This window comes from Drosophila sechellia, chromosome 2R (genome assembly GCF_004382195.2).
Source record: "Drosophila sechellia strain sech25 chromosome 2R, ASM438219v1, whole genome shotgun sequence".
Lineage (NCBI taxonomy): Eukaryota > Metazoa > Arthropoda > Insecta > Diptera > Drosophilidae > Drosophila > Drosophila sechellia.
In genome coordinates, this window is record NC_045950.1 from 3,975,110 (window position 1) to 3,988,656 (window position 13,547).

Consider the following 13,547-nt stretch of genomic DNA (forward strand, 5'->3'; position numbering starts at 1 on the left):
AGGACGATAATTCTGCCTTCGCTGGCGTTTACAGCAGCCGTTTTTGGCATTCGCAGTTAACAGCAATGCTGCGAGCTCTGCTATTTTGTAGCTAAATTTTAGCTTGTGAAATGTCCAGAATTCATATTTAACATATTAATCGACTATGGTTTCATTAGTGATTCGCATTTTGTCATACAGTAAGTGGGAAAATAGAGTTCGCTTTTATAGTTCAAAGTTTGAATATGAAGGTATCCTGTTAAGCAGTGAAGATATACCAAATCACTAGAGTATACAAAAGTGCCAAAAATACTACAGCAGCAATGGATCACGCCGCTTTCCAACACTACCCAAGTGGCTTCCTGGTGAATGCCAAACAAACCGAATTCAATTGCCTCAACGATTTCAATCCGCTTAAATGGCAAACGTGCGCTGTTTATACAAGCTTATTCGCCTGCAGAAGCTCCTGCTGCCGCTTAGTAAGTAGTGTGAACTCCCCAATTCACCTGTTAGCCGCGAATTTACCGCGTGTGCTCATTACGAAAGAGAGTCCGCAACACGACAATCAGCTGTTCGATCGAGTTGTGCGTGCGTGCGAAAGAGAGGGGGAAAAGAGAGAGAGAGGGAGAGTGAGCGAGTAGAGGGAAGTGTAAAGCTGACTGTCAAATGCCGGCGGCCTTAGATTTCTCGACTATTTTCAATAAAATTGTGGTAAACCAGTGAAAAAATAAAGCAAATAAATAAAATGCAGGAGCAGGAGATGGAGGTGGACGTGGGGGATCCGGTGAAGGCGTCGAATTTGCTGCGGCTCATCAAGCAGCTGCTGGTGGAAAAAGCTTACGATGGCGTACGGATGTTGTTCCAAAGTGCCCAGGAATCGGAAAAGAACACTCGGCTGCTGCCCCACATAGCCATGGATCTCTACCATGACGTGTGCTTGGAAAACCTTTCCGACGAGGTCAACTCCCAGGAGCCAGAGCTATTCGACTGCTCTGATGAGCTGCTCAAGCTTCTGGCCAAGTACGCCCCACTGCATGAGCTGATGCTGGAACTGATGGAGCGCTTGGAGGAGAGCAGCAGTATCAATGTGTTCGGCGCCTACTTGCGGGCCCTACAAGTGGTGCTGCATCGACAGGGACGCGACAAGCCGCAGGCCGTTGAGTGGAGCCTGAATAGCATCTTCACCCATCTCAAGGATTTGCCCCTGCCCGAATACCTCTCCGAGGGCTATGACGAGGCCCAGGCGCGACTCATAGAGCAAAACGAACAGGTGGAGGATCTATTGGCTCACTACATCACCGTGGGACTCTTTCGGGAGCCGCTCCGCGATGAAATCCTGCAGCAGGATGTGCGGACACCCAGCCAAATCTTCAGGGATTGCGGCATCAACCGACGCAACATATTCACTTGCTTCTTCATCCAGCTGTTGGGACGTCCGTTGGCCCTGCTGGAGATGAATCGCGTCAAGGAGGACCTCACAAGATCCTACGTGCAGCAGGTTACGGAAAGCCTGACTCAGGATGCCAACCAGTTTCTGGGGGATCCGTTCTATCTGCTAAACCTCGTGGAACAGCGTGCCAGATGGCTAAGGAAACTAGATGCATCGAAAGGCGTCTACGAGATGAGTTGCCGGAATGTTTTCCTCATCGAGGAGAAACTTCCGCTGCATGCTGTAGCCATGTACTATCACTCGCTGTTCGTGGGTAACCAACTGCCCACCAACGCACCAAAGGTATACGCACCTTTATTCCTATTCGAAACGATTGTCTATCTGGCAGAAGTGCTCCTCAGGCAGCAGGAGCCTCCCCTACAATATTGTAGTCTTCGATTAGTGGAGCATCTTTTGAGTACCTTGCAGCACTCAGTTCCCACCAGCTCCCTCCAGCTGGATGTCCACAAGCGCTTTTGCGAGGCCCTTTGCAAGATTGTGGGCTATTCGCCGCAGGTCGCTCTGCGACAGTTGGGACTTCATGTGCTCAGGCAATTTATTTTGGCCTTTGATGATCATGGAAAGTATCTCATCCTTAAAAATCTGCTGGGGACATTGCAACACGACGGACTAATGGGCTACCTCGGAGGGATGTACAAGGACCTTGTTGACAAGGCGCTAGGACAATCCGGTCCCATGCCGGAAGTTTATAGCGGAAAGCTCTTCCGCGAGATGTTGCGGCTCTGCGTCTGTGTTCTGCCGCATGACGTGAAATCCGATCTACTTCTGCACTCCGATCGCCTGTGTCATGCTCTGAATATCCTACGCTACTTTGCGGCGAGAGACAAGAAAGATGTGACTGGCTTCTGGCAGGCTCTGCCGGAAATCGAAAAGGAATTGCTGGATCCACTGGGAACAGCGCTTAACTTTTCGATGGCCCATTACAGGGCGTACAAGGAGCGCGTCGAAAAGGGTCAGAGTGCTTCGGATGATGAACTAATGCAGCGCCAACTCAACATGCTCGCCGTCAACATAAGCAACAGCGGAATGGCTGGCGGCGACGCGGAGAGCAAGCTGCCCGACATTGGACGGCAGGAAAAGCTCGATGTGCTGGCCAGTTCCATTACCAGCTTGGAAACGCTACAATCCTTATATCTGCGTGCCAGCGAGATCATCGAACAGTCCGCTCGCCTGCGACGGCTCGCCAATTCATCAAATGCTTAGCTTGTAGTTTGTCCACAATGAAAGCGAAATGATAACGTAAACTTTGTGTGTAAACAGAACCGAAAACGAAATCGAAACTTAAACTGATCTATGTGGTCTGGGGGTTCTTGGCTGGGGCGATAATTAACCAACTAATTGAGCCAGTTGTGGTGTGCTAACTAACTGGCCAGCGATGCCGGCTTTGCATTGCGATCTGCGCACTGAAATCCAGTTGCACATGGAGTACACATAGGTGTGTGTACTTAACACCTGAGCTGGCAGTGTTGTTCTAATTTTTATAGTCATAGAATATGATCTTGTATTCCATATATATGATTTAGCTAGGCAATAAAAAAAACTCGCTTTCTCAAACCTTAAATGGTGTTACTACAAAGGTTCGCCTTCTTGCAGATGCGACTAGCTCCCGGTTGGCTCCACGGCAGCCGAGACCATTGACTTTTTTAATTGCAAGAAGTTATGGAAAGGATGAAAAGACAGCCAATCTAGATGATTTTAGAGCTCGCGAGGAGCAGCGCGAAAGGGAGCGGGATGCGGCTGATCAAGCTGCTGAAAAGGCATCACAAAAAGAAGCAGGCGGAGGTGGTGGACTGGGTGCAACAGGATCAGAGTCTAGAGGCCCAGAAGATGACGCCAAGCAAGCCAAGGTGGATGCCATAAGGGCAAAGATTCTGGACGCCGCCCTGCAGCATGTGCCCAAGCAGGGCTGGAACCGCCAGGCCATCATTCTGGGTGCCGAGGATAGTGGCTATCCTAGCGTGGTTCACGGCATGTTCCCCGAGGGTGGTTTCGCGCTGGTCTCCCACTTCAACGGCAAGTGCAACGCCCAGCTGGTGGAGAGCCTGCAGCAAAAGACAGATGGCGGCAAGCAGGAGGTGGAGGATCCCCTAGACTTTCTGGTACAAGCAGTGCGCCAGCGTCTGGAGATGGTTACTCCCTACAAGGCGCATTGGCCCCAGGCGATGGCCCTATTAGCGCAGCCCCAGCATACGCCCACAGCCCTGGCCCAGGTGCTCACCCTGGTGGATGACATCTGCTACTACTCCGGAGACCGATCTGTGGATGTGAGTAACGTATAGTCTCGTTTGTACAATGCCTGACTTAATCAATGAGCTTCCTCTAGTTCGGTTGGTACACGAGACGTGTGGGTCTGGCGACCATCATGAAGATGACCGAGTTGTACTTCCTGCAGGACAAGTCCCCGGGACATGCGCAGACCTGGGAGTTCCTCAAGACCCGCATGGACGAGGCTGTGCAACTCCAAATGATGCTATCCCAGACAGAGGGCATGACGCACACGTTCCAACGCTCCTTTAACTCGGCGTTCATCACGGTAAATTATCAAGCATTAAACGCATTTGTGATCCACTTAATCCTTCCTTATCAATTTTAGGCGCGTAATATTCTCGGTCTGGGCTACAATCGTAACTAGCACGGAAGTAAAACCATGTCGGGATCCGATGCCTTGAGTGCCACACGCAGTCCAAAGATTAATAATTCTAGTGGGAACGGTTCTGCTAGCCCTTAAAGATCTACACCTATGCTTACCTTAGATCCATATGTATATATGTGCATATAAGTACACCCTATAAAAAAACCCAATGACAGTTTTAAGCTTATTTGTATGTTCTGGGAAGTTCGTTTTAAATATTTTGTTAGATATATTCTCGATTTTTCTCACTTTGCTGATATTCGCAGCCTAAAACTGCAAATAAAGGGGAATGTGTCCATAATGTTTATTAGTGTTTCCTATTAACGTTTCCAATTTTCTGAATAGTTGGCTTTGTCCAATCGCTGACTAATCGAGCGCATGACCTTCGTGGCCTTAAACTTGCAGTTGAAACGCTTAAGTGATTTTGCATAGATACAGCTCAAGGAAATTGGAGGTTTACTTAAGGTTTAGGTAAATATAATAAAGGTTAAACAAGCTGAATCATAGCTTTATGAAATTGGTTTCATTTTTTCGTCATTCATAGAAGATACGATAGGAATAAGTTCACCTGTTTTTCCAGCTCAACCAACGGATCGGACAACTGCTCCAATAAAAACCTCTTGGTTTAGCTGCCATATCAATTGGTTGACTGCCTTGAATTGCCTAAAGATTTCTTGTGTACTGGTGACAAGATCAAAATGCTGGGTACTAGCATGGTAAGCTTCCGTAGATTACCTCAGTTGGTCATCCTGATTTTTATAGTACTGGACTCGCAATCCGACCATTCTTCATCAATCGATGTGAGTCTGCGTGGCGGAGCATCCAGGTGGAGTTCTTCTGTTCGTTGAAGGGTTCATAGAAGGATGCCTTTGGTTTGGTTGAAGTGGCTTTGCTGTGGTATCTTATTGCACGTTCTGGGATTTGGATTTAAAATCACTGTACTGTACACTGTACTTTTTTTGGTGGCATTTTGTACAGCTTGGGTTAAATTCGTACTTGATATTGGAATGCATTTTTCACTTTTACTTCTTATAGGAGGTGGTTGTTTACATATCGTAGGCAAGGATTTTGGACTGAAGTTCGATATATTTCTCAGATGGCTCGGCCCATAAGGGGAAACTGCTTTGTTGGCTATGTGCGCTAGTGATATCAAAACTGGACTCTTTGGTTCCGTCACTTCGGAGTAGAGATCGGATATACTTCTCACCATTAAGGGAACGGTTTTCTTCTTGTACTTGCCGTATAAGTTATTGATTTCCAGCTCGCTGAGCGCGCCCAGAAGTTTTGGAATGGACACAACATCGCTGTCTCCGAAGAGATCTCTTAACAATCTTACCAGTTCGTCTTGCTCTCCCAGTAGAAGCAATACATCTCCAAAGTCCTCGCCGTTGCCACACCACTTGTACTTGCGATTCAGCGCCCTCAACCGAAGGATGTAGTCCTGCATCATGTGGAGTAGCTTTCCCAGAGTTTCGGGAGCCATGGGATCTGAGAGGAAACCATTGCTATCGAAATGTGCGCTAGCGCAGAACAAATCCTGATCTGGAAATCCACTTAGTGGCACCTTGTATCTCCTTCGTTTTCTGGATATCATCATCACTTTTCTATAGTTGGCATACAGCAGGCGAAGCAAAATATAATGAGCTGCCTCTGGAGATCGACATAATCTTTTCGCCAAGGCGAATATAACCCGTCGATTAACCTCCAGCCAGCGCGGTGGCAAGGTGTCGCAGGGATCGGGGGTTGCCTCCCGATCCGGACCCCTTATGAAAGGATTCTCGGCGAGGGGCCGACTGCCCAATGGACAGCAGCTGGAGATGGTGCGCACCGGGCAGTGTGGACAGCTGTAGGGAATCGGTGGACATGGTGTCCGGCGGAGGCGACAGCAGTGGATGCACATTGATCGAGGTGGCCAGAGGTAGAATTGAAACACTGTAAACAAGCCAGCTTGGACCGACTTTCAATTTGGAATTTTCAAAAATGATGCTGATTTGGGGTCGAAATAAACGACATTCTTTCGAAACCTGAGCCGCAAGGAGACGCAAACATTTTGAAATGGTCGGTTTCTACGAGCAGCTGACTCAAAGATTGATGACATAAAGGGCACTGCTAGACGTTTGCTCTATAAATATCTTGGTTGTTCTTATAAAAAATAGTTCATATTTTTCTTAGGCTAGCTTTAATGTTTATTGCTATGTAAGATTATCTGCCGCATAGCATTGTCTGAATTGGAACTCGAATTTAGAATGTATTGCACTCGTTTATCATTCTCTTAAAGCAATGAAGATTAATTTAAAGGTTCTAGGTACAGCTCCTCCTCGCTTGGCACTTGCTCCACTTTACTAAATTGTAAAAGGTAGGAAAATAACTTAAAGAATTGGTTTTTTTGTAGTTTACTTACCTGTTTAGAACGTCACATGACTTTGATTTTGACTCGTTTGCCGCTTGCAGTTGTTTCAGCCTTTCTGGAACATCGTTAGTGGCCAAAATCATGCCACCAAGTCTGTGTTTAAGGGCGGAAAATGTTGGCCTGTGTGATGGCACGGAGCTCCAGCAGCTTTCCATCAGTGAAAACCTGAGTTAAGCAAATGTGATCAACAATTGTGTACTTTGATAAGCATTGAAACCCACATTTCCTCTGTACATCCCTCCGGTCGCTTCATCCGATGACCTTGTCGCAGTAGCTGCAAGAGATCACTGGGAGACACCGACGGGTATGGCATTCCACCGAGAGTGGTGATCTCATAGAGCAGCACACCAAAGGACCAACTAAGAGGGTAAGACATCAGCCACAAAATCGTTTTGGATTGAACAAAAATATATACTTACACATCGCTCTGGCTGGTGTACACCTGATGGGTGAGGGACTCCAGCGCGAGCCACTTGATGGGCAGCTTGCCACTTCCTCCGGACTTTCGGTACACGTTCTCATGATACACATCTCGACTCAGTCTAAAAAGAAATACAAAATAACTTCTCAAATCACTGGACTTTCAGAGATACCCACCCAAAATCTGCTATCTTGATGCTGCGATCTACGGAGATTAAAACATTCCGGGCAGCCAGATCCCGATGCACTACTTTGTTTTGGGCCAGAAATTCCTAAAATGGCAAATGACACATGTTACACTTTTAATTACATTTAGGAATGGAGTAGATGTAGGCTACCATTCCCACCGCAACCTGTTGGGCGATGTCTAGCAAGTCTGCGTATTTCAGTGGTATTCTGGGCTTGGTATCCGATGAGTCGAGGCAATCAAAGTATTCCTTGTTCTCAAAGATTCGCTTCTTGCTGTCCGATTTGAAATCCTGCTTGGACTCTTTCTTGAGCGGCTTTAGCTTCCGTTTAGACTGGTCCTTTGGAGCTTCTGCGGCTTTGGGAATGTAACTGCCACCGATGTTTTCAATGTCCTCCAGGCCATAGCCCTTGTTGTCGGCTGCATTGGTGATTCGGGTGAGGGTGTAGGTCTCACAACGACTTGAGTGCGTCTGATCCGATTCACTCTCCTCTTCCACAGTGGACAGCATCGAGCTGTTGATGTCCTCTATGCGATCATGGATGGAATTGCGAGGGAGTCGGTTAAACCGTCGGTTGTCCACGTTCTGTTCAAGGTTCTTCATAAGTCCAATTGCATTTTGCTCCTGTCTGTACTTCCACTCCTCACTAAGTAGATTAAAGGATCATTAGTTGTCGAATGTGTATAAAAAGAACTTACCGTAAGAAGTTCTGCAGGCTTCCAAGGCTGCAGTATTCAATTAGCAACATCATCTGGTTGCTAAACCGAGTCGAGTATCCCACAATACCCACAATATTTGGATGCTTGCCCACGGCCTTGAGCATCTGAATTTCACACTTGAACGCATATACGTCCTCGTCATTTGGTTCATCTGTGAGAATAAAAATCTAATAAATTATTCAAGGACTTCAACACAAAATGGTACAACCTTTCAGCAACTTGACGGCCACTTGGCGTTTCTTGTAAACTCCACGTCGCACCAAGCCAAAGGCTCCCTCGCCGAGGACATCCTGAAGGAGCACCGAGTGTGGCTCCACCTCCAGCTCGTCCATTACTTCCAGACTCTCGTTGGCCGAGAGGGTGACCAGCAGGCCACTACTGTCCATCAGGGAGAGGTGAAATTCACTGGCTTTCGCATCCTTAGCCTCCATTTGCAGCGCCTGAACCTCCGAACGATTTCGTCTGCAGAACGTCAGCGAGCACAGCATCAAAATGCAGCATATTGGCACGATAATGAAGAGTACCAGCTTGACCACGTTGCCCTCTGTTCAATGGATGGAAGTGGTTGTCTAAATATTTCATTTCCTTCAGCGTACGTACCGCTCAGCAACACACCTCGAGGAACCTTGTCCAGCGTTAAGCCGGATACGTTTTTTCCGCCTGCCGACTGGGCCACCAAATGTACTTCGAAATGGGAACCCAGTACCGTGATCTTGGGTACATAGAAGTGGCTCCTGTTTTGGTCAAGTGTATAGTTTAGCTCCGTACCTCCTTTGAACAGATCAAAGATGTGAAGTGTATAGTTATCCGGCAGGTATTTGGGACGCGCCCAGGTGATGTTCAGGGCCAAGATATTTGGCAGATACTGCTTCTGGGTCACAGTAAGATTCTCTGGCTTATGGGGAGCTATTAAAGGGTGGAACAATATTATTATTATTATTAATAGTATTATTATATAGGACAGTCAAGGAACCTACGGCAGAGTGTGTAGTTATAGGGATACCAATCCAAGCAGCTTGGAGCTGCGATTGGTAGCCACTGCAGATCGCTCTCGAGTCTATTCATTATGTTCACCGTTCTCACGCCTACGTGGTACTGTTTGTCAAACTCCAAGTTTTCCACCGTGTGCCTGTACAGTTTTGTGCGCTGCAGGAAAAGATTAGGTATTCTCTTGCATTTCAGGGGCGTCATGGCATACTCACATCCCGGAACTGCACCTCCAGTGGCTCGTCCATATTCACGCTGTTGGTTGAATACGACACCATGTCGAAGTAGCAGTTGCTCTCTGGAATATGAAAGTAGGGTATAGTTCGTTGATTGGTTAAACTGATGGAGCTACTCACCCGCCGATGGCTTCCACTCAATCTCGGCAGCAATGTGATGCAGGTCGTCCGGCTGGGGGACAAACCGCAGCAGATTCACCGCTCCCATTTTGCTGGGCTGATAGCCTCGGATGAGGGTGGTGAAGGTCTGGTCCTTCGCAATCAGCGAGTAGCTGCCATCTCCGTGCATCGCCAGGGCGGTGATGTTGTGGCTGGAGTTGGACTCCAAGCCCGGCAGGATGAGAAAGTTATCATCAGACTGAAAGCAAATATAAGTCAATGAAAAAGGTCATTAGGTCTTGATGACTACATAGTACATCTTTCTCTAGAAATGCATCAAATAAAATGGTATTTTAAAGTAAATAGTAACTAGTGTGCATCTAATAATAATCTAATATCTGACCAGGTAAAGCGTAGTCTCTTTGTTGTTGTCCTTGACAGCGTCCACCCGGATTATGTATGTGGCATTTGGAGCCGGCTCGGTTTCCCTGCTGTGCTGTACCCAATCTATTTGGAAAACGATTTCGGACTCCGTGCGGCAGATCATGTTCATCTGGTAGTTTTCCTGCACCTTGCGTAAAGCTCCGGGAAATGTCTCATTATGTCTGCAGTCCTTTAAGCAGCTACGGAAATCCTGCCGAGAATAGAAGCATGCACTATTGGTTATGGATTGCGCGAACTTTCCGAGTGCGGTAAACTTACCATCTGGCCTTTTTCCAGGCAATTCTGGGTGCAAGCGGTGACGTTGAGGAGCGTCTTATCGTGGGAGATTTTGTCCATTAGCAACATTTCACCTTGATTGCTGCCCACGAAAAACCAGAAGATAAATGCGTACTTCGCATAGAAAATCAGCATTTTCCTTGTTCTGCTTTCGAAAACCTTCTTTAGTTCTTCGTTGTGTGCGTGTGTTGGAATGAAATGTGTATTTGTTTAAAACCGACTTAAAGTTTATTGCACTTTTGCCACCACGCACTTTGATACGAGCAAGCGGTCTATCCCAAGTATTCAACACTCAATAACACATACAGCAAATTCGAATACTTGGTTTCTAGATCCCAGCTTTCGAGATCAATACCGCCGTCCTTCTCGGATTATCTTGCTGAACTGAAGAACTGAGAAACTGAGGCCCAAAATGCGATGGTAGAAACCGACGAAGAAGGAGGAATGATGAGAAGCGGCGAACTCGCTGAATATATTTTGCGCTATTTTGTTTTGATTTGTTGTTCACCTCTTCACTGCATCGTATTGTACTGGATCGTATGGATGGGATTGGACTAGGGGTCATTTGAAATGCAAAAATTTGGATCGCTACTCCGTCATCGTAGCGCCAGGGCGAATTGGGCAATCACTTGGCGTTCCCTTGGGCGAATGGTTGACATAGAACATTGAATTCAGATAACTCTTCCCAATTTTCATTAGTGATACCACCAACAGCGTATGTATTTCAATCTTCTATGATCTGTCGCGCCAAAAGAGCGTGCATTGCAGCAAACCGATAAATGAGAATGCAGTGCTGTTCAGTTCCATCCCTAGAAACCATATTGGGCGCCAATATTCGAAGTTAAGCAAAAAACAACTATGCTAATTTCGCCCACATTGTAGCTTTTGCGTGAGCACGCTTTCCCCGATTCCATTTCAATTGGAACAGAGCTGACAATACAGGTATTTCCTTTTAGCGACTTGCAAATGCACATGACCTCAGCTGCCTCTGATTCAGGTGACTCAATTGTTGCATCGCATTCGAGTACTCGAAACACTCACATGGGAATAATATCGAGCATTGCTCTCTGACTTTTCAGTGCCACTCGCTTGTTTAGTTAAATATTGCACGCTCGCGTCGTCGGTTCTGCTCCTCAAACGCGATAACGATCCATTACGTGTGTAAACATTTGCAATGCCCTCCCCTAACCATTAATAATACATTTATATGGGAGCGTCTAGTTTATTAAAGCTTTACAAGTTTAAGCTAATTAGCCTGTGATACTAGGCCAACTAAGTGGATCTGATCAAAAGCAATACGAGTAACTCCCAGTTAGTTTTATCACCAATCAATTAAAGTGAGGAGGTTGTAAACTTTTTTGTTCTCTTTCTGAAGGCATTCAAACCAGTTGCAATTGAGATTTCAAAACAATAATTATATATATGTGATCACAAGTATCGGACAAACGTAAAAGCCGGCTGTTGTTGGCAATGATAAGATCATATCATATAAGATCATATCGCCATTCTAGCCAGACGTCCATATCGAGCAAGTCATTATCTTGATTGCTCGAATTTTTAAACACCCCAAGCGAATAGCCATTAAATCGGAGGTATTTTTTTAACAACTCAAACCGATAGCCGTGGACTCGCGCCATTGACGGATACTGATAAGGATAAGAAATGGTAACTAAACATTTCCATTTCTCAGTCGCCGGAGGACCGTGCTACCAAGCAGTTCAACTTTCCGAGTTCGAGATCACTGACACCATGAAAATCGAGTGGGCTCCCATTGGGGTTCCCATGGAACGGCGTCGCCAGACGTTTGCCATGGCCTTCCTCATCCTCTCCTTTATGGTACTCTCCTTTGGATCCTATTTCTTCGTTGCTGCCGTGCTGGTAAATATCATCAACTAGTGTTCGAATATGTTCAAAAGTAAAGCATTCTCTTCCAGTACTATGGAAGCCTTTTGTGGCGCACCATTATGGTCATCTATTTGGTCTATGTCTATGCGAATCACAGGAGAACCCACTCCATTATGGATGGTAATGGGTAGGCGTCTTGAAATCCCTTTAAGAGCACTTTAAGCTAAAATAATTCGTTTTAGCTGGAAGATTAGCCGCAATAATTGGCTGTTTCGGCACTATCGGGACTACTTTCCCGTGCAGCTGGTCAAAACCGCAGAGCTGCCGCCGAATAAGAACTACATTTTGGCCAGTTTTCCGCATGGAATTTTGGGGTAAGCTTGTTGACTGATAGTCAATCTTATCGCTGCTTGCTTAGGTGACGAAACATTTGTATACCTACTTATGCACATATTGAAACCCTGATAGGACCGGCATTTCCATCAACATGGGTCTGGACATCTCCAAGTGGCTGAAACTGTTCCCACAGGTGAGGCCCAAGGTAGCCACTTTGGATCAAAACTTCCTGACGCCAATCGTGCGTGGTCTCCTGAGATCTTGGGGCCTGGTGTCGGTTTCCAAGGATGCCTTAGTATATCTGCTAACAAAATCAAACGATCCCAAGCACCAGGACAATCGGGATGGGTTCACCTCCAATGCGGTGGCTATTCTGGTGGGTGGTGCCCAGGAGGCACTGGACTCGCACCCTGGCCAATATATATTGACACTGAAGAATCGCAAGGGATTCGTTAAAATGGCCATTAGAACAGGGTAGGTAGAAATCGGATTAAACTAAAACTTATTTTTGATTGTCTCTTGTCTTCATTTGAGGTCTTCGATTGTGCCCACGTTTTCCTTTGGCGAGGTGGACATTCTGGATCAGGTGGCCAATCCACCGAACTCTCGGGTTCGTCGCTTCCAAGACTTTGTAAAGAGGATTACGGGGATATCTCCGCTGATACCCGTTGGCCGCGGCATCTTTAACTACTCCTTTGGCTTTCTGCCCAACCGTCGACGCATTGTGCAAGTTGGTGAGTCCCCAGCTCATTTAAATGCCGAATCATTCCATGATTTAAATAAACTTTTCAATATTTCAGTTGGCGCTCCCATCGACGTGGTTCAGAGCGATCAACCAGACGCAGCCTATGTGGATAAGATACACAAACAGGTCATTGAGGACCTGGAGAAGATGTTCGCCAAGTACAAGGATCAGTACATACCGAATTCTAAGCAGGACAAGCTGATTATACACTAGTCGAGAAGTTATTGTCATTCAATGTGATCAAATGAGTGCTTTATAAGCATTTAATATAAAAAAAACCTAATTTTATCAGAGATTTTATTTTATTTGCCATACAAGCTTTTTAAAACGACGGGTAGTGATCGACTGAATAAGCAGCTATCGCTATACAGCTATTATTTATCGATAAGACGGCAAACAGTGCTGATCAACGATCAGTTGAAATTGGAGTTACATTTAAAATGAATATGATTTATTAAATTATTCATATGGGGAAAGCCATAACACTGAGCGCAGAATATACCAAATATACTAATATTTATTGCTTTTGAAACTACAGCCTTCAGTTAAATGGCAATTATTTCATCATACTAATGTTTATCTAGCATACTACTTAATCCGATAATCGCTATTAGCTGTATGTAGTATACAAATAACACAGCTTATCACTTAACTGACTTATAAGTTAGTTTGAAGATATACGACCAACAACATAAAGTGCTAATTGAATCATAGTGCTCTTGAAAGTGGGTAATCTCCCAGGAATCGCCGCATACCTTTGCACCCAGACGGCGATTGCATG

At 46.0% G+C, this 13,547-nt stretch overlaps 5 protein-coding genes across 7 annotated transcripts; 3 read left to right on the forward strand and 2 right to left on the reverse strand.

The window, feature by feature from the left end:
- Positions 1-322: 322 nt before the first annotated feature.
- On the forward strand, positions 323-4,243 carry LOC6608044 (ubiquinone biosynthesis protein COQ9, mitochondrial). Its single transcript, XM_002032756.2, has 4 exons — positions 323-458; positions 3,023-3,693; positions 3,753-3,962; positions 4,023-4,243. The coding sequence occupies exons 1-4, from the start codon at positions 398-400 to the stop codon at positions 4,059-4,061; spliced, it is 981 nt and encodes a 326-aa protein (XP_002032792.2). The 5' UTR covers positions 323-397; the 3' UTR covers positions 4,062-4,243.
- On the forward strand, positions 476-2,984 carry LOC6608043. The gene has a single exon (XM_032715355.1). The coding sequence runs from the start codon at positions 725-727 to the stop codon at positions 2,630-2,632; it is 1,908 nt and encodes a 635-aa protein (XP_032571246.1). The 5' UTR covers positions 476-724; the 3' UTR covers positions 2,633-2,984.
- Positions 4,244-4,372: 129 nt separating the features above from the next.
- LOC6608045 lies at positions 4,373-6,152 on the reverse strand. The gene has a single exon (XM_032715356.1). It carries the CDS (start codon positions 5,959-5,961, stop codon positions 4,915-4,917), a length of 1,047 nt encoding a protein of 348 aa, XP_032571247.1. The 5' UTR covers positions 5,962-6,152; the 3' UTR covers positions 4,373-4,914.
- A 65-nt stretch (positions 6,153-6,217) lies between these two features.
- LOC6608046 (tyrosine-protein kinase receptor torso) lies at positions 6,218-10,244 on the reverse strand. 2 transcript variants are annotated; one of them, XM_032715354.1, is made up of 14 exons: positions 9,823-10,244; positions 9,524-9,754; positions 9,142-9,379; positions 9,001-9,083; positions 8,776-8,944; positions 8,414-8,704; positions 8,007-8,342; positions 7,778-7,949; positions 7,230-7,725; positions 7,069-7,163; positions 6,891-7,013; positions 6,693-6,830; positions 6,463-6,636; positions 6,218-6,403 (listed from the first exon to the last, which is right to left on the reverse strand). In XM_032715354.1, the coding sequence occupies exons 1-14, from the start codon at positions 9,973-9,975 to the stop codon at positions 6,349-6,351; spliced, it is 2,754 nt and encodes a 917-aa protein (XP_032571245.1). In that variant the 5' UTR covers positions 9,976-10,244; the 3' UTR covers positions 6,218-6,348. The 2 variants fall into 2 exon arrangements, with proteins under 2 accessions (XP_032571245.1, XP_032571244.1); XM_032715353.1 differs by having other exon boundaries at positions 8,399-8,704.
- A 708-nt stretch (positions 10,245-10,952) lies between these two features.
- On the forward strand, positions 10,953-13,059 carry LOC6608047 (diacylglycerol O-acyltransferase 2). 2 transcript variants are annotated; one of them, XM_002032759.2, is made up of 7 exons: positions 10,953-11,432; positions 11,531-11,718; positions 11,775-11,872; positions 11,928-12,059; positions 12,154-12,495; positions 12,556-12,755; positions 12,822-13,059. In XM_002032759.2, exons 2-7 carry the CDS (start codon positions 11,590-11,592, stop codon positions 12,977-12,979), a joined length of 1,059 nt encoding a protein of 352 aa, XP_002032795.1. In that variant the 5' UTR covers positions 10,953-11,432; positions 11,531-11,589; the 3' UTR covers positions 12,980-13,059. The 2 variants fall into 2 exon arrangements, with proteins under 2 accessions (XP_002032795.1, XP_032572007.1); XM_032716116.1 differs by having other exon boundaries at positions 10,953-11,151; positions 11,216-11,718.
- The last annotated feature ends 488 nt before the right edge of the window (positions 13,060-13,547 follow it).